We start from the raw sequence: 19,479 nt of genomic DNA on the forward strand, positions 1-19,479 counted from the left end.
CCAGCAATTTTACCTTCTAGACACCTTAATTGTTTTCTTTGTTTCTCCATTCATAAGATTGTTAAAGATGAAGCAATGTGTTACAATCCCTCTTCCTCATAAAAAATCCATGTGATTTTTTTTAACCATTATGTTCAAGCCACTTAATTCTTATGTACTTTATATTATACCTCACACACAGATTTCCTGTCAAAAATGAACAGGTCACAATTCTCTGACACTCACATCATTAAAAGAAGGACACCAGAGATAATAACTAAAATGCAGCAGAGTACTGTGAGAAAACATGCTATTCAAAATAAAAGCCTTGAAGGTGACCATTGCAAATGCTTACCATTGCAAACCGGTGTCCAAAACTTATCCATTCTTTCTCTATAAGAACTTCAAATCCCTTGATAGTTCTGTAATAGCTGTCCAGCATAAGCATAGCTAGTGCAGTAAGCTGTGCAGTTCGATCCCAACCATCACTGCAATGTACAACTACAGATGTTTTACCAGATTCAATTTTATCTGCAATTCTTACTGCTCCGGCAAGAAGCATCTTAAATAAACAAAAATAAACAAACAAGCATATTAAATACTAACCAAAACTCTATCAAAAGAGTTATAATTTTACACTCTTAAGGTTAATATATTTTCAATTTTCAGATTAATTACATAATCATCTGGACGACATTGCTTTGATTTAGAGATTCCCAAATGGTGGTATGCATACTCCTAGAGGTACAAAAACTGTGTGCACTCTGTTGACCAGAAGAGAGTTCTTACCAGCTCTCCATTATCAGTAGCGCATAGCAAAAGAACCTGGGAATCCCTTCTCTAAATTAAATCTGAAATTCTGTGTCATGAGGAAAAGACACAAATACTGTAACCTATTCCAAAGGCTGAAGGTTCAATGTTTTCAAAGTTCATGTTCACAGTAATCCGTCACTCTTTCTTCCTCAGCTTTCAGTTCTCAATTACTAAGTTTAGAGAAAGGGACAAACTATCTAGCTAATCTAAATCAGAACACAACCCAAACACACCCAGAAACCCCTGGCTGGGAGCCTGTGTTGATTTGCTGGTGCATGAAGTATACATTGTACTCAATTCATGAGCAGACCCTTAATAGTGGATTCAGAAGCATGCTGGAGAGCAAAAAGATGGAGATGCCACAGGACTGATATCACCTGTATGAACTTCTTAATTCTTCTTCCCCACAAAAAAACCTCTCTTGTTCTCTTATGCCAGCTTTTTAAAAAACTTGAATAATCTCTCTCCTGTGAAGATTTGTCTCTGTCTTTGTAACATGACCTATCATGGCACTGAAAAATACATGAAAAAAACCCAACCACTAGAATAGAACCACAGGAGAAATTCCTATTCTGCATTCCAACACCAGAAAATGGAATCTTGCAAAATACTTGAATTTTCCCCTTCCCAGACATCTAAAAACACCTTCTGGGAAGTAGGAAAGCCAGCAACCACTGCAGAAGCTATGCACAAGACCAGTCTTCAAAGTTATTTCAATTACCATGCTTTAGAGGCAATTCTCATTGATCGTATCTTTTATGGTAAAACTAAAGGGTGCCAGGATGGAAATATCAGGAAACAATACAAAAGCATCTATGGGAGAATGGAGCTTGTGGTCTGAACTAGTTAACTGCCAATTTCTTCAGTTACAAAGCTCTACTTTGTAAATAATAAATATTAAAACAGTTCGGTCTTCAATAAAAGCAGAAAACTTATCTATATAACATACAGGTATGCAATAGCTTGCTCTAAATTGTCCTAAAGAGAACACAGATGCCTCTGAAGGAGTACAGCTGAAAATAAAAAGACAGAACAGATACAGGCAATAAGCAGAGAATAGGAGACAGAAAACAGAGTTACTATTAATTCAGTAAATATCTGTGGAGTAGGTGAGGCATTTTATTCTACTTTGGACAAAAGCCTTTAGAAAACAGATTCCTCCACAAACTATTATTTTTTTTTATAGATGTTTCAAAACTTAGCAATCATCAGTATTTCAGTTAGGGCTCCTAATGAATAACCGGCTTTAGATTGGCTTAGAAAATGAGAACTGGTTTAGAAATAATTAATAGCACAAGTTCTATCCTGAAAGGCAGAAAATACCCTGGAGGGCATGAGGAAATATCCTGGGTGTACAAAAATCACTAAGTGACCCTACTCCTGTTGTTACTACTGTCTTCACACACACAGAATGTTACTGGTGCCTCTTCAGACACTTCTGGATCATCTTCAAAGTGCTGTGGCTGCCCAGGGCTAGGAAGGTGAATTTCCAGTAAAGCATCACATTAAACTGGGACACAACCACACTGGTCTAAGCCCGGAAAACAGAAGATGCGTTAGAGTAAAGCTGTGGATTTGTTAACTACTGTTACAAGCCAAATCAAATAGGTAGGAAGCCAAGCAATTATTGCATAAAAGCACCAGAAGATACTATCAACATTGTTAACACAGTAATGGCAGCTTCTAAGAAATCAGGCTACGCCTTGTGCTGTTAATACCCTAACGTGAAGTATCATGTAAGGGACAGGTTCATGAAGAATATTACATGTGTGTCAATTCTGTAAAATAATTTAAATGAAATTTCACATTGCTGTGCTGTTGTCATCTGTGCAACAGTGATATCAAGGTCCGCTTCTCACATGGAAGCCAACGTCAATGAAAGGTGACCACTGGCTCAAACAACGCCACTTTTAAAAATAGACTATTGTATTTAATGCCAGGCTGATAAGAAAAGGTTTCCAGATACTCAGATTCTCAACAGTGTTTGACATAGTCCAACTCCAAGAGAACAAGAAAATTAAACTATTCCCAAAAGATCATTAAATTTGTTTAATTCTTAATTTAAGCATTTGCTCCCTCTACCGGTTCTCCTGCAGCAGTTAGCAAGCACTAGTTAACAGAAAAGTAAAACTAATGAACAATCCCAAACACGTTTTGCATGAGTGACATTTGAGCCAGTTGCTAATAAAGCAAATTCCACTCCATCCATATTCATCATAAACAGGGGAGTGAATGTGGTAATGAAATAATCTATTCTAAAAGCATTTCAGAGGTTAGTGAAACAGACTGTAAAACTGAGTATGGTAGTGATTTATTTTAATATTATGTTAAATAATAGAGCAGATTATGACCCAGTAGAGCACTGACTATAAACAGCCCGTGAAAACGTAGGTGCCCGACACATGAACACTAACATTGCATTGAAGGAGGGAAGGATGAGAAAGACTGCAGAATTTACAGTCAAGTCCTTTTGGCAGTTGTTCAAATATAATCTGAAGTTCCCACGGCATTCTTCCAAAAAGCAGGGATAACCCTGGACTGCTCACAAACATTCCCTCTCAAGAAAATAAAACATTGTCCAACACTAAATATGATACTGTGCTATCAGGAATTAACTCATTACCTACCAATACATAAAACAGGAAACACAAAGTTATTATGGAATGCTTAAAATGCTATGTTCTAAGTGACCATTCAAAAATTAAGCTTTTTTACAAGATTATCCTGATCAAAGCAACGTGCTTAAATCTAGTCATTATTTTAGTAATATTTTCAGAAATGCAATTTAAAAACATGGTTTAAAAAAACAATTGATTTTTCACATCAAAAGTATTTTACCCTTATATATTCCAGCCAATGCGTGGAGTCCACATTCGATAACCACCGAGTCTCATCAATAGTAGGATAAACTATTTCTTTAAGTTTACGCAGGGATTCTCTCATTACGTGTATATTATGAATTTCCAGAAATACCAGCTCTGCATTTGGGTAGGCACTTTCACTTTCATACCCTCCACCTTTTGCCTGTCATTCAAAAAGTAAAAACAGATGAAAAAAAGAACATGTACAGGACTTCAGTATAAGGTTGAGTTATTTTGGTCAGGGTTCAGGATTTTCTCAGAGAAAGGATTATTTTAGCACTAATAAAAATGTATTTTTGGCTTTTGTTTTTCTAAGAATCACTAGGATATTTTTTTTAGGTGAAAGAAATTCTAAGTATAATAGGCTACATTTGATAATACATCCATATACTTTCCCCTTTTTACTACTGAAACCTTTGGTCTTCTGTGGACTTTACTGCGTGATTTCTCAGCTACGTCTTCATGCTGCCTTCCATTCCTGCCAGCCTTTCCAAACTGCTATAAGCAACTTATGTTCATTCCCATGCCCTCTTCAGAGACCCTTTTTTATCTCTTTTTGACATCAAGTTCTCCTTATCTTCATCTCTTACTCAACCTTCAGCCTTGTAATGAAGATAGAACTATTAATGCTAGTTATGATACCAGCCTACCTTGTTTGTATCTGCAACACTATTCTGTCTGGCATCAAAGATGATAAGTTTATGTGACTGAGCATTGGCATCCATTATTGTCTGCAAATATTTTTCATCTTCTTTGCAACGCTTATCATTTGGGCCTACAGATGGCTGACTGCATCGTGTTATCGTTGCTTGGCTCTCAGGATGAATCCAGGATAACACCTGGAATAAAAGAAAATTATTTTAGTTTACTACACTAGTATTAAAGCAGCAGGCCAGAGTGCAATTAGACAATCACACTGCCTACATAGCATTATTTCCTGGCAAATCAGCAAATGCAAATTTAAGGACAAGCTGATGCAAAACCATATTGACAGCACACTAGCACTGCTCATCCCAAATCTGAGCCTGAAATACAAAGTGATTCTAAACATCTTAGCTTTTATTTCTAATAAAAACTAAGGCTGGTACTGCATCTTACTAATTAGAAAAAAAAAAGAACAATGGAGGAAGAAAAACTGCTTCCATGTGGAAGTCTACAGACCTATATACTACCCTGCTAAGCAGATCTATAGCACAAAAACTGTCACGATCTAACGTATTTAAAGGGGTTCTTATGCTACCTGCAAAACTTGTCTATTCTCAAGAAAACTGCTATGGCTGTAGCACATTCCACACCAAATCAGAACACAAGCTAATATGTGAATTAGCATCAGATACCATTATGGCTTAGAAGTGTTAACTCCAAAGAAAATTTTATTACATGGCACAATAACCAAACAATTAAGACTCATAGTTGAATTGCTCTCTTCAGTTCTAAACCCATCAAGCCTAATTCTTCTTTCTTTGTCGTCCCCCCCCTTCAGGAAGGAAGCCAGCCCACTGTTATTTAAAAAAAAAGCCGAAAAGAACTCTGATAATTTCTTATAAGCTACAATTTGTAGAGCACTTATATCTCCTTGTAAAAGTTTCACTTACTGGAACTCTGCCTTTTGCTCTAAATGCTGCCACTTTTGAGAGGTCATCATCCTTCACGCTGGTTGGCACAACAAGAACAGCAGGATATGTATCACAAAGCTCATAGCTGCTGTTAATTTTGGATATTTTCCAACTCTCATTGGGCAAGCCCTGTATGAAAGCAAAATATTACATATCTTAGTTTGGAGCGATGAAAATTTTTATATGCTACATACTTTTTTTAAAAAAAAGTGTACCCACGTATTTAAATAAGCTATAAACTTTAGGTCTTCATATTGAACCATAAACCAAAACACTGAAAGTCTTTTCTATTTATTTTCTTTAAAACTGATATATAAAATAAACATTTGAATAGGCTGCACACTCAGGTAAAAAGTGATCATATAGTAAAATAAAAATACTTTTGCAACTAGAGAACTGTAGATTTACAGCAACAAACTACAGTTACTCTTCTGTTTAACACTGCTTATTCAAAACCAAATTTTTATAAAGCCTGTATTTTCTAGAAACAGCACTTGGAAAATGTGGATTTAAGAATGCATGTTAAGATAGACCAGTTTGCTCAAGTACTCAGCACCTGTTATCTCCATCAACTTTAGCCAGTGCTCAACACTCTCAAAGTCAGGCCACTTGCATTTTATTATCTAAACATGAGATCTAGACAGTCTCTGTATGTAGCTAGAGCTGAAAATTTCTAGTTTTAATATTTTTTTCTTCTTTAAATGGCTCGGGGGGTGGAGAAAAAAATAACACACCAAGTACTTAGGTAACTTACCTGCCTCTTATATTCTGCCATTGGATCATACACTTTCCAGCCATTAACAGCAAACTTTTCTTTATAGCTGAATGCAAAAAGAGGCTAAAGACAACAAAGCAAAGGCATAAATTACTGTCTAATGGGCTGTATGCACAATAAGCTCCAAAACAGTGAACCTTCTAGTATTTCAAATGTAACACTTCTAAAACTCTTTAACAGCAGACATAAAACCTTCAGTCAAGACTGGACAACACTGTGCTAGAAAGAAAATGAAAGACAGTTTCCTTCTTCAAGTACACAGTATATAATTAACAAAATCAAGATACGAAACAGTTAGAGACAGTTGAAGTTACTTGCCTGTGATCATACAACACATCAATGGCAAAGCCAGGATGACAAAATTGGTCTCCTACCCCCCAACCAGCTCCTTACCCATACAAGCAAATGAAACAACATTCTGCAGCTAACTAATAAGACTAATTCTATCTGTTGTCTTAGACAGAACTTAAGACTCAAACCTAGATCTCAAGAGTTATGTAAAAATTAACTAACTTCACCAATAACAGGACATAGCATGAAGTTTTACAAATTAACACAAGAAAGAAACAGGGTCAGAGCAGCTTGCCTGGTCTGTAACAGATTTTATGAATCAATATTGCAATGTTTGTTATACAGCCCTTTTATTTCCCCACCTACACTTTCCAAAAAGAGAAGAGCCAGTGACAGCCTTCTCTATATTTTAAGACTTACCAGCCCATTAGAAACAGGAAATGCACGTGTTACGAGATTTTCAAAAATCTCCAATCTGTTCTGCTCTTCCTGTTTATAGGCCAGCCGCAAATTTCTCATATCCTGTCAAAAATAAGTTACACTATTTTACTCCATGATAAATTTAAAAAAAAAAAAAAAAAAAAAGGCAGTTACAAGAAATTTGATTGAAAGAAGGCATATATGTAGCACTAAATCACTGACATCACCTAACCCACATTAGAACAGAGTTCTGTAACGGTTTGTATCAGATGGCTAGGATCGTCATTAGAGTTGCTAGATATAAACCCAGCCATTTTTCCTTTGAATTCACTCTTGAGACAAAAAGCAGAAGTGTTTAAGACTGCAAGTATCATAAGAGGAATTGAAATATATTACTTAAATGACGCAGCACTCAAGTACAGGGAACTGATCAGACAGAAAAACAGCACATGTGCATGCAGATTCCTCTTACAGAAAAATGAAATGAAAATACTTTAATATGAATAAAACTTTACCATGCCCTACCTTGCAAACTATTTCTATACCACATGAGTTGTCTCCGTGGCTCTGTACTCCAATTTTTTCAACTCTACTTATGACTCCAAGGGGAACATCAACAACAAAAGGTGGATCCTGAAATTTGTTTATAAAACAAATGAATTTTGTTACATTAGGAGGAACACAGAACTAATATTATTCATGTATGTTTCATTAGAGTCAACTATAATTCCTGTTTAATAGGCTGCTGTGGAACATCATACTACACTTACAACAAATTTGTCACTTTCTGAAATTTACTTCAGCAACATTCCCACCCGAAACAATATGCAGATAGATAGCAGTCTTACCCTTTCAACACTTTTGATATACATTCTGAAGTCCGTCACTGTTAGTGTACCACTGACTGCTCCCATAAATGGACAGATATACATAACATCTTTAGCTGGAAAACAGACCAATTAAAGCTTTGTTTTACTCTTACGGACATTTGTTCCAAAAAAAAATCTATTTCCATTTAAAAATAGCAAGATTTTTGCAGTTCCATGAGATTTTGATGCTTGGTCTCTATAGAAAAGCCTACTCTTCAGATGCTGTCAGGACTGAAAGAGCTGTCTTTATCTCAACAATGAAAACAATCAAATTCCTCAGTCCCACTGCAGCTGAGCAACCACTGAGCAACTGGGGCTGGGCTCAGCTAGCATGGGCTGCAGTAAGGGCAGGCAGGTAACAAAGCAGCACCCTGCTGGTATTCCTAGCTGCAAGTGGCTCTGGTCCCTGCCCTGAGGTGTAAAGCACCCACAGGCACCTCAGAGAGCGAGCATCCATCCAAATGGACAATTACTGATATGTACGCAATTGACCTCTGAGTAATTCAGTTATATGCCTACATCTTCATTTTCACTCTTTAGCTAGTATTCTTTTCTAGCCAAGTACTGTACTGCTAACACAGAGCTTGCTGTCACAGGCCAAAGTGAAATAAATCTCATTAAGAACTGGAAACTAAGTTTTTCATAACTTCATCTTCTTTGCTATCACAGTTCTGAAGCTTTTGAATCTATTAAGTATCCTTGGCACGCCCCAAGCAGAAATACAACACATACACCTATATGGAACAAACTAACCTTTGAAAAAAAATTATTTATCTATATGGAGCAAGTCATCCTCTAAAACTGATTTCTCCTTCCTACATTTAGATTTAAAAGACAAAGAAGAGAAATCCACATCAAATCAGCTAATCTAAAGTGGCATTAAATTAAAATAGCAAAAGTCAAAAGGAAATAATATTCTGTTTTTAAATAAATAAACTAGTGATTTAATAGTATTCAGTGTAGTACTCAACAGTATGCTTACCAATAACTTTGATTGATTCTCCAGGAAAAAGTGGAGCCTCTTCCATCTGTGCTAGTTTGTTTCCATCCCGCAGTGCCTGGCAGAAATCCAAAACCATGAGTAAATCTCACTTTCCATCTGTACTACATTGATACATTTTGATGCAAAGTGCTTTTACTACCAGATTACTGGAACACAAGAAGTGTATCTTTTTTTACAAGGCACAACTGCATTAACCAGTACCACAGCAAAAAAAACCACAACACAGAACTCAGTATTATAAATATTACAGAGACATACATGTTAGTAACATATTAGTAATAAAGCATTTTAATTAGTTTCACATGCTAGCTACATATAGCATACAAAAATAGGAACAGTAAGATCAGCCCAAATTTGTAATTAATAATTTGTTAGTCTTTTGCTAAATGCAGGTATTATTTTGGGTATTTTATCTACTTAGGAACGTTTTAAAGCTCATATTAAATTTTTTTCTATTCTTAATGTTGTTTATTTGAGTATTTTCATGTGAGAGAATTATATGGCAGAAGCTTTACTTATTTAATATTTTAACTTTGTATTTTTGATAGCAAGAAGTCAGAAGCACCCCACGATGCTCTATTTCAATCAATACCCTACTGAGAGTACCACAAGTTGTGGAAGAGGTCCATTATAGGAATTTTGGATCCAGAAGGTCAGATTAAGAATGAAGTAATAATGAAATATAGAAGAACAATTAGCAATTTTAAAATAAGGGCTAGTTCCATAAATTTTCATTTAAGTAAATGGCTTCATTCCTGAATGATACAAGATTGATCCTTTGGGTCCTTCACTGCCGGCTAAGATTTATAATGTACTAAAGATTCTAATTAAGAATAAAAGGGTTTGCAGGACTTTTAAGGACCACGTGAGAAAGTGATCTCTCTCGGGTCAACATGATGAGATATTAAGGTTTCAATTTTTTACATCCTAAAGTGAGAATAAATATAATGGGCTATGTTACAGTAAACAACTCTTCCCTTGTATTGCAGCTCTGATGCACATACAAATAATTGGTAGAATCTATCTGTCTCCAAACAAACTACCTTAAGCTCTCAATAATAAATAATTTCCAAAGATATTTCAATTGATCTCTGGCTTTAGATTTTCTTGGAAACTAACAGAATTTTATATTCAGCACCCAATCACAAAAGATGGGTGTGTAGAGAATTAGCCATTACTTAAAAACTTACAAGGGCAGATGTGCTCTGTCAGACCGGGGCTTACGTGCAGTATTACATTCTAGACTACAGGACATTACACGAAAACCCTACCTAGCACATAACCAGTTAACACACTAAATGCTTTCTATGGATTCTCTTGCATGAGAAATACAAGATTTGTATGTACTGTACAAGTACTAATATATAGTACCTTGCTACACAGTTAATGAATGAAAGATGAGTAAAACTTGCCACCTGATCAGGTTCTGCTTCAGAATGATAGCCATTGTGTCCATCCTGAATCTCCTGCATTGCATGAGGCAGCAGTAGGGCAAGGGAGAAGTAACAGGAAAAAACATGCAGACAACAGGTGAAAGGACAGAATCTTTTCTTTTTTGTTTCCCTTTTTTATTTTCTTTCCTTAAAAAGACAGCATATACTTTAACTCCAGCCAAGCTAGTCAAAATTTTCCGCTCCTGGCACAAACTACTTTCCACAGAAAGGAATCCAAGCTATTAGCACTATCCCTTTAATGTTTTTGGCACCACGCAAAATGAAAAATTTACTCCCTTTTTCACAAAAGACTCAGTGCTGGTAGATAAGAACATAAAAGTATGTACTGTCTTTTTAAGACAAGCAACCTTATATTGAAAAAAATTAATTCAAAGTATGCCACATGCTTATCAATAGAAGAAATTGAGTACAGCTTGCAATGGTAGCATTAGGGGAAAACTCATGCAAGCTTTCAAGGAAAAAATAGGTCAACATCAAATAGAAGTATCTAGACAATTTAAAAAATGCTTTACTGTGTAAAACATGTTTTAATCGAACTTTCAGTTTTATGGTTTCACGTATTTTTCCAGCAACTTCTGTGCTGTTGCTGGAAACCTAGTCAGTAACTTTACAGAACCTAAAATTACTCCTCATAACAAAATATGCAAAAAATTCACATTTTTATGTTAATTTATTTTTGCATCATACTGGCAGCAAATCCTGAATATTAATTAAATCTCTTTAATAAACATAAGGTCCCTATGCACTCCAGAGAGAAGTACAAATGTCATAGGGTCATATAAAGTAATTGTTTTAATATGTTCAGCCAAAATTTTCTTCCATCTTCTTTCTTTCCTTATTAACTGGAGAGAAGTTGTCTGACAGTCTATTATTCCCAGTTCAGATGCAAAGAACTTCTCACCTGATAGACTGTAAAACCTGCCTCAGTCTAAATTTACAAATGTTTGCTAAAGTCAATTTTTCTTTTTACAGTACTTCTACAGAAACCTCAAAAAAGAAGAACTTAGAAGAACTTCAGATATCTTCAGATAATTTGAACTCTACAAAAGTTTAAAGTTATAATTAATTAAAAACCCCTTTCAAATTATAAAGGACTCCTAACATTTATGTATTGGTGGAATTTTGTTAAACAGAAATTACTTAAATTTCAGACCATAAAAATGTTGTTTCTGAAATTAAAGCAAAATAGATATTGTGATCTCTGGAAGAAAACCAGAAGGACAACCAGCAAATACACCAGAAGATTTTAAATAAATGAAAGAAGCACAGCAGATCATTCAAAGATGAAAGCCTTTACAAAGAACTATGAAAAACTGAACAAAAACAATCAATTTTTTGTTACTCAACCCAGACGGATTATTTCAAGAGCTATCTATTTCAAAAAAAAAAAAAAAAAAAAAAAAAAATCAACTTGTGGATTTGCATGATTGGACTAAACACATCATTTTCAAATATGTAAACAGATGAGAAAAAGAAATCATTCAGACTTCATCTCTTGGTCTGAGACTGAACAAGAGGTCTTTGTTTGAATAAAAGTGTTAGACACATTTCATGAACAATGTCAGAACACTATCCAGATCATTTCTCACTCCATAAATGTTACTAAGAGAGAGGGACAAGAAAACAAGGCATGCCCTTTTTATATCTCCAATGAACAATGGGCAAGACCTAGTCTCAAAATTATCATTAAAAAGATGCAGGTCATTGCACTAGTGTCTAACTTCAAACTTAACTTTCAATCCTACTACAGGGTAGTAACAATTAAAGTAAAACATGTACAAAGGCAAGCATGAATTGGTATCTTATTTAAATAGGACAGACAAAGACGTAACGCTGTTACTACTAATATTCTTCAGCATAGATAACATGTTAGAGCTGCTAATACAGTACTCTGTAGTCCGAAGCATGTAAGCCTCAGTTGCAAGCATCCACTTTGTCAAAATTAATGCAATAAAACTGAAGTTAGTATTGCACATTCATAACATAATTTAAAAATACTGCTCTCTTACACATTGACTTTTATTGCTCATGAAAACATTGTAATGTATATAAAGCATTTCTATGGCAAAGAAGCTGTTGCACTGCATAGCAAAATGGTCTGACTGGTACATAAAAACCATTAATGAAGTAAAGAAGAACGCTTGACACACCAAGATCTCACACAGCACAAAAGACAAACAGGTAGGAGGCCGTTTTACTGCTAGCCAAAGGTAATCTTACCCGTATAACAGGCCTCCTGTACACCTGTTAGTTAAAATATAAAATGTTATCCAACAAAACACACAATTTGATTTGTTAAAGATATCTTACTTCATCAGATTTTCAGAAGAACTTTACTTCCAAACATTTTAATTATAGCTGGATTTTGAAAGAACAAAACAAAACTATGCAGATCTAGTAGCTCTCATTTGCAGAATTGTTTTGGTCTAAAAACAATCTAGCCACTTCATTTTAGTGATGTAACAAATGTCAAGCTCTTTTGAAACATTCATTCCTAATCACCCTTTTATCCAGTTACAATGCGCTATTGTGAAAAGAGAAGAAAGAGCCTGGTAATCCTTCTAGGTGGAAGACAGTAAGACTGCACTAACAGCCATGAAGTATAACCACCATATCTTTTAGATTCAAATGGCAAAACAAGGATAGCAACAACTCCTCTCAACTTATTTCTGAAGGTGTCTATATTCAGCTACTATCATCTAAGCAATTGTCATTTATATGAACACCTCATTCAAGAATACTCTCCAGGCAGAAAGTATGTCAGAGAAGACAGACACAGCAGAGTTCAAACTCAGAGTGAGATCATGCTGCTGTAGGGTTTAGCAAGCAAGAGCTCGCTCAGTACTTTCCAGTTTTGATGATCTCATTTGCAGCCCCTTTGCTTCCGTTTGCTTCCCCCCTCCCCGAAATTACATTTTGGTAAGGTAAGTTACACAGAGTAACATGAGGAACATCATTAGATGCAAGAATCGATATGTTTACCTGTTTTTTACAAACATATTGATTGAAACATTAAAAAAAGGATGAAAGAAAGAATAAAGCAGCGAGTTCCTGGTAAATCCAGCAGAAAGCAACAGAACTGCCTGACCAGTTCCAGAAGCGCACACACGCGCCTGGCCCTACCTGAAGTTTCTGAGTTGTTGTAAAATAGTCTCTAAATGCAGCAACTCGAGGTAACCAAATGTAACAAAGACACAGAAAATTGCTCAGCGTGCATCAAAAGGGAAAGATGTCTCAAAGGAAAATGGAGTTATAAACGGGCGTTATCTTTTTACATGTAATGATGAATAAACCCAGCCTAAGCAACTAGTCGTACCACTGAACTTCAGCAGAAGCTACGTGCAAAGAAAACCCTCTCCTAAAACATAGACACCGCTTCACAAGATACTGGTCCTGAACGTAACTAAAGATATTCTAGGATAAAAAAATTCCATGATGCTATACACAAATACAGGATTTAAGATCACAGCAATGCAATGATGCCAAATACAATTTATACACAAAAATTCTTAAAATCACCAGGCTTAATTCTTTTTCTTTCACTTCTATGAAACAGAGAATGAAGCAGAATTTTAATTAAGCCTTAAAACACTTGTTCCTGTTAAATAATATCCAAGATGAATTTGGTATAGAGAAGGAGGTTATTTACAATTAAAAAGTGCTCTTTATTCCAGAGAAATGCATTCTAACTCAGCGATAAACTGAACACCAAGCTTACATACTTGGATTTTACTAAAATGAAGTCCTTGATCTACAGGGCAAATAAAACATCAACAGCTGTAATGCAAGGTTTCCCACAATGTTTTATCAAAGATGTTAGCCTTGACCTGAAATAAGCATTTGCAATTCAGCTGCCATAGTACAGAAGAGCTACACTTTTTTATGAGTATAAGCTGCTGACTGTGCCAATAGTGTGAAACTCTGTGAGGTGAATTTTTAAGTAGAGTACGGTCAAAAACATTTTGTGGATTCATCTTCAGGCTTATGCTGAATCTGACCTGCTGTCACAGAATCTAAAATACGCTGTTTCTGGACAACAAACTTTTTAATCACAGAGCGTATTAGAAAATAAATTAAAATCTAGTTAAAACCAAAACCAGATAAAATCTTCATTTGGCCATTTTGCATGAAGACCATGAAACTGTTTCAAATCTAGGAAGAAAAAGGATCTAGATAGCAGCAGCCTGGGTTTCTTAAAGGGACTTGAAACACAGGTGACTTTTGTCAATTTGTAAGAGAAGGAAAGCTGCATATGCTCCACTCTTGATAGTTCAGTTTGCTGGCTGAACTGGCATATAGGAAACAGCAAACGAGCACGAAAGAATAGGGGTAAAAAAGCATAATGGAACCTACCAGGTGAACCATACTGTGCAATCATTACCTTAACGACAAAAATGTTGCTGGGAGGGAATGAGAAAGGTGATTTGTTTGTTTGCTTGTTTGATGTTAAATTCTCTGCCTCTGGTGAAACCCCATGAAAAATGATAGTCATTTATGTTCTTTGCATGGTAACAAAGACACATGCATTTATGTTTTGTGAGATCTGGAGACCTCAACTCTGTACTCTGAATGACACGCACTAGAAACAATTTCAACCTGTAACTATTAATCTACTTTACCGATTTTTTTTAATGCAGTAATCAAAAGACAACTCACTTTTAGCATTCTATTCAAAACATTGACTTTTAATTTTCCTTTCACCTGTCTCTTAATTTTTATTCTGTAGACTTCAATGCCACTATTCTAAATATGGAGGAAAACACAAAGCAGATTCAAGACTCCTACGCATAATGAGATGTTTCCAGCTCTGAAACATTCAGCCATCACTTAAGTACTTACCATCTGATAATCAAGGTAGCAAGGACTTTCCTGATCATTCACTCTTTTATCTTAAACAAATCAATGCATTCCTCAAGTCACTTACCCTGTAGTCTCTGGACACACCTTCTGATGGGACAGACCCTGAAATCTGACTAGAAATGGTTGCAGCTATCAGCTGTTTACACCATTCCACATGGGATCCAGTCGGGCTACAAAAACAATATTTCAAATTATTTAGCAATAATTCAAAATGCATACTTAGAATAGCATAGGAACTGAGCACATCCAGAAAACAAGACCATAAATGATCACTAACATCATAAAAATTAGCTTGCTTTGTGGGCAGAATCCAACTGTTTTGCTGATCAAATTCGGGAAAAGAATTTTACTAGATCTTATCAGAGATGTAGAGCTGTCAGGAGGTTAAAAGTGAGGTTAGGGTCCTAGGAACTTATAAAAATGTTGGTTTCCTTATCCAGTATAATTTTTTTCATCATTCACACATTTTTTTCTTAAAGCCATCCATGGAATTAATTTGATCAAGTAATAGGAAACTCCTTACACTTTCCTTATTATTATTTCCTGATTATTCAGGACATCCTCAAAATTAAATTCCCTGTATGCCAGCATTTAAAAATTTAAGATACGCTCGTGTTGTATTCTACATTAATATTAAATGTAGAAAATACATGTTTTCTAAAGGGTAACTTCTAGTTAGCCATATCTTTTTCCTATTCATAAAATAATCTCTGAATAATCTTTAGGACAGGCCTTCCCATGCCACAGCAAGGAATTCTGCAGTGTAAGGTGTTTATAAGAACCCTAAAGACAAAGCACCTGAACAGCAGAATTGCACTAAATCCCAGATGATGCATTTTGAGAACAGTTGCCTGAAATAGCACTGCTTACAAATAATGTAGTATTTGAGTGTGAGAAACAATTACACAGATTGTTGCCAGCTACTTTGAAGAGCACTAGGTCTGCTTCAAAACATGCCAGTATCTAATGAAAAACTGGGAATGCCAGAGGGAGCTGTTCCCTGAGTGCCACAGCAGCCTCAGCCAATGCCTTCGGTATAGTTGGGCTCTTCTACAGATTTAATGCTTATTTGGAAGTCAAATACAGAAAGAAAATTTTAATTCATTTTTAGAATTCATTCATAAACTAGCTTTGGATTCTGTGAGTATCCCGTGACATTGAAGTGAATAACTACATACGCATAGCCAGCACTCGACAGGTGCACCACAACTTGGCCATTAAGAGGGTGGGATAATGGCATAAGATGACCATTTACTACTTAACTAGAGGTCTTTTCTTATATTAACTCTGCTAGGATAGGTAGATCTAAGGTGAAGATGCATCCAACAACTTCATACCTGAAATGAAAGCTCTTTCAGAACTTTTCTGATAAATTTTAGTAGCTTTCTCCCCACCTGCAAAATTCTACACAGTACTAGATCACAAAACATTGGTTTGCAGCTAAAACACATCTGTGATATTCCCACTTGAATAACAAAGATAATTCTCAGGTTAGTGCTGAACTCGAGTCCAGATTCACTTAGAGAAACTTTTTACTTAAGTTTTGCAAAAGAGTGCATGAGCTAAACCCTACAGTAATCCTCTTCTGATCTCATTTATTTCTCCTTCTCTTACATCTCTTAATTTCTAGTGCATCTCTTTAGGGTTCATCTGTTTCCCAGTAAGCATTTACTTGTTATTTAAGAAAAGGATTTATTTTTCTATGACTTATCTTCACCGGGTATCACTACATCAACAAAGTTAATAGCAGCAGGAAAACAAATATGAATGCGGGTCCATCTCCTAGGATCACTGTCTCAGGATGTATCAGCGTACCGCAGGATGCTGATCACGCCGATGTGACTTATCACCATCTATCAAGTGGGACACATACCAGTACACGTCTTTTCATTCTGTCTCATCTGAGGTCACGCACATTAGTGTAGCCTGGTACAACCGTACTGGCAAATAAGTAAGTTACGTGACAAACGGATATTACAACTTTTCCAGGGTAGAACAAGATTAGAAGGAGAAAGAAAGATGAAAATTAAGATAAGAAAGTACATTAATAAGGAATACAAAGATGTAAGGTTTGGTGATAGAAAAGGGACATTTGATTTCCTCCTTCATTAGAATGATGTAGAACTCCAGGTTTCTCCTAACAGAAAAGAGAGAGAATATGGAGACTGGAACTGGGCCCTGATTTTTAAATACAGCCTTTATTTTTCAATCTGGGTGAAATTTCCATTAGTTTCTACTCCTTATTTAAGGATTTTTAAATTCAGCTCCGAAGTCTGCCTCCACCTGGAAACTTCTAAAGGAAGGAATGACTCTGCCAGCAACTGCTGGACTAGATGCGGTAACACCTGGTGTCAAACTCCCGCGTCCCCACCGCGGCGAAGCCCCCCCAGCCTGCAGCCAGCCGAGCATCTTCCTCCTAGACACGCACCCACAGACGAACTGACACACCGGGGGGGGACACAAGGCTGCTCTGGGACAGTTACAGCTCTGCAGATGAAACACACGCTCGCATGAGGGAGGGAGGGGAAAAAAAAAAAAAGGCCTTAAAATCTGAGACCAGTCTCACTTGAGTTTGCAAAGATGAGAAGCTACGCGCTGCCCAAAAACCCCCGGGCCAAAATCCCGCAGGCAGCCTCAGCCTTCCCGCCGCCGCCGCCGCCGTGACTGACGAAAAACACACGACCGCAAGCAGGAAACTTTGACAACAGCCAGTTCCCCCGCCGAGGAAAATCCGCCGGTTACACAAAAATAAACGCCCAGATTGAAGTTACTCGGCCCGGCTGGGCTCCGCGCCGGCGGGCAGGCCGCCCCAAGGCCCGGGGTGGGGGGTGGCCCAGCTGCCCGGAGGCTGGGGCCGAGGGGCGCCCGCCGCCGCCTCCCGCCGCCCGGCCCCGCGGGGAGCGCAGGCCGCGGCGCCCCCTTCTCCCGCCGCCCCCCGGCCGGGGCGCTCCTCTCCGCCGCCGAGCTCCGCTCACCTGTCCAGCGTCTCCGTGCTGGCCTGCCGCGACCCCGTCCCCGCCGCCGCGGCGCCCCCCGCCCGCACGGCTCGCCGGCTGCCGCCGCCGCCGCCCTCCACCGCCGGCCCGGCCGCCGCCGCCGCCGCCGCCGCCGCCGCCCGCTCCATGTTGCCGGCCGCCGGCGGGACTCGCTGCGCCGCCGGGATGGCGGACTCCCGCCCCTCCGCGGCGCGGCCCCCCGGCCCGGCCCGGCCCTGCCGCCTCAGCCCGGCCCGCTCGGGCCCCGGCGGCGGCCGAGAGCTGTCACCTGGCGGCGGGGCTTACCCACAGGCCTCCGCGCCGCCGCGAGGGCGGGCAGCGGCCCCGCGCGGCGGGGGAAGGCCCGGCTGCTGCCGCCCCGCCGGCTCCGCGGGGCCCGGCCCGGCGGCTGAGGGGAGGGCAGGGCCGGCGGGCGCCCCCTCAGGCCTCCAGCCCCCTCGGCGGTGGGAGAGCTGGACCGCCATCAGCGGGGACGGAAAGGCGCGAACCCTCTCAGCGTTCCACTACGACGTCCGTCAGAGGCAAAGGGTTCAAAACTGACATTTTTATTTTTTTTCTTTCCTTCACACACATACATGGCAGACGGATGTTAAGCTCTCTCTCCCCCACCCCGGACCCCACAGGCGCTTGACAGGTGACGCCCGGCTCCGGCGCAGTCCTGCGGGGTGGGACGAGGGCGGCCAAAGCTGTTACTTCAGGAGCAGCGAGGAGCGAGCACACGAGGAGAGTCCTGGTCAGTTTTAAAAAGCTGTTTTCTCAAGCATGACACAAAAAGCAAGACAAAAAAAACTGAACCCAAGGCAGAGTTTAAAAATACATTAAAAGGAGGTAGTATGCAAATCGTTTCTAGGGTACACCCTTAACAGTGATGCTGGAGTGGATAAGGCATAAGCAAATAAAGAAGGCATTCAACAAATAAACTTTCTAAATAAGTAACTGAAGCCCCGCACAAAAACTAGGTTATCTTCTCAGGTCCGTGGAAGGAAGGGTACAGAAAGGAAAAAAACTAAAACAGCGTTCTGAGATGGATAGTTCATGTTGGATATTGGGCATTTACAGCTGTTGACGTTCCCATCCCAGCCCTGCTTTTTTACCCCTCCTGGAAAAGGCACTCGGCGCCCGAACTCTCTCGTTCACCGCCTCGAAAGCTTCCCCGGGTTTGTTCTTGGCCGCGACAGCTACAACAAGGGAACCGACTGCAGTTAACAACGGGTCAGCGGCTGCACCTGCCCCTGCGCCCAGGGGACCGGCGGTGCCCTACAGATAGAGCATTGCAGAAGGACAGCCCCCAGCACGTGTTTAAGTGGAAAGGAGAAAAGCTTTCTGTTAACATTGATCAGTTTGTATGCCTACATTCACAACTTCAGAGTAGTATCTTCCAGAAAGTACTGGATTAAAAACACCCCTATGTTTGCCTAATATCACCACGTAAAAATGGAATTAAAACAAGTATCATATCTGTTGACTTGAAAAAAATCCAAGCCCGCACAGAGCTATGTTAGAGAGCTTCAAAGACTGAAATTCAACTGAACCAGTAATAAT

General features: G+C 38.7%; 1 protein-coding gene across 4 annotated transcripts in view; it reads right to left on the bottom strand.

The window, feature by feature from the left end:
* Positions 1-18,271, bottom strand: part of MTMR1 (myotubularin related protein 1) — a 39,358-nt gene extending 21,087 nt beyond the window's left edge. Inside the window, exons 1-13 of one of the 4 annotated variants that reach the window (XM_069811129.1) lie at positions 17,917-18,271; positions 15,006-15,111; positions 12,302-12,325; positions 10,043-10,093; positions 8,607-8,682; positions 7,604-7,698; positions 7,281-7,388; positions 6,756-6,857; positions 6,024-6,107; positions 5,249-5,398; positions 4,304-4,492; positions 3,631-3,816; positions 335-541 (exon numbers count right to left, since the gene is read on the bottom strand). In XM_069811129.1, the coding sequence (XP_069667230.1) occupies positions 335-541; positions 3,631-3,816; positions 4,304-4,492; positions 5,249-5,398; positions 6,024-6,107; positions 6,756-6,857; positions 7,281-7,388; positions 7,604-7,698; positions 8,607-8,682; positions 10,043-10,093; positions 12,302-12,325; positions 15,006-15,111; positions 17,917-18,065 (1,527 nt within the window). In that variant the 5' untranslated portion in view covers positions 18,066-18,271. The remainder of the gene's footprint in view (positions 1-334; positions 542-3,630; positions 3,817-4,303; positions 4,493-5,248; positions 5,399-6,023; positions 6,108-6,755; positions 6,858-7,280; positions 7,389-7,603; positions 7,699-8,606; positions 8,683-10,042; positions 10,094-12,301; positions 12,326-15,005; positions 15,112-17,916) is intronic. The other 3 variants (XM_069811130.1, XM_069811131.1, XM_069811132.1) reach the window with 3 other exon arrangements.
* Between the last annotated feature and the right edge of the window lie 1,208 nt (positions 18,272-19,479).

This window comes from Haliaeetus albicilla, chromosome 23 (genome assembly GCF_947461875.1).
Source record: "Haliaeetus albicilla chromosome 23, bHalAlb1.1, whole genome shotgun sequence".
Taxonomy (NCBI): Eukaryota; Metazoa; Chordata; class Aves; order Accipitriformes; family Accipitridae; genus Haliaeetus; species Haliaeetus albicilla.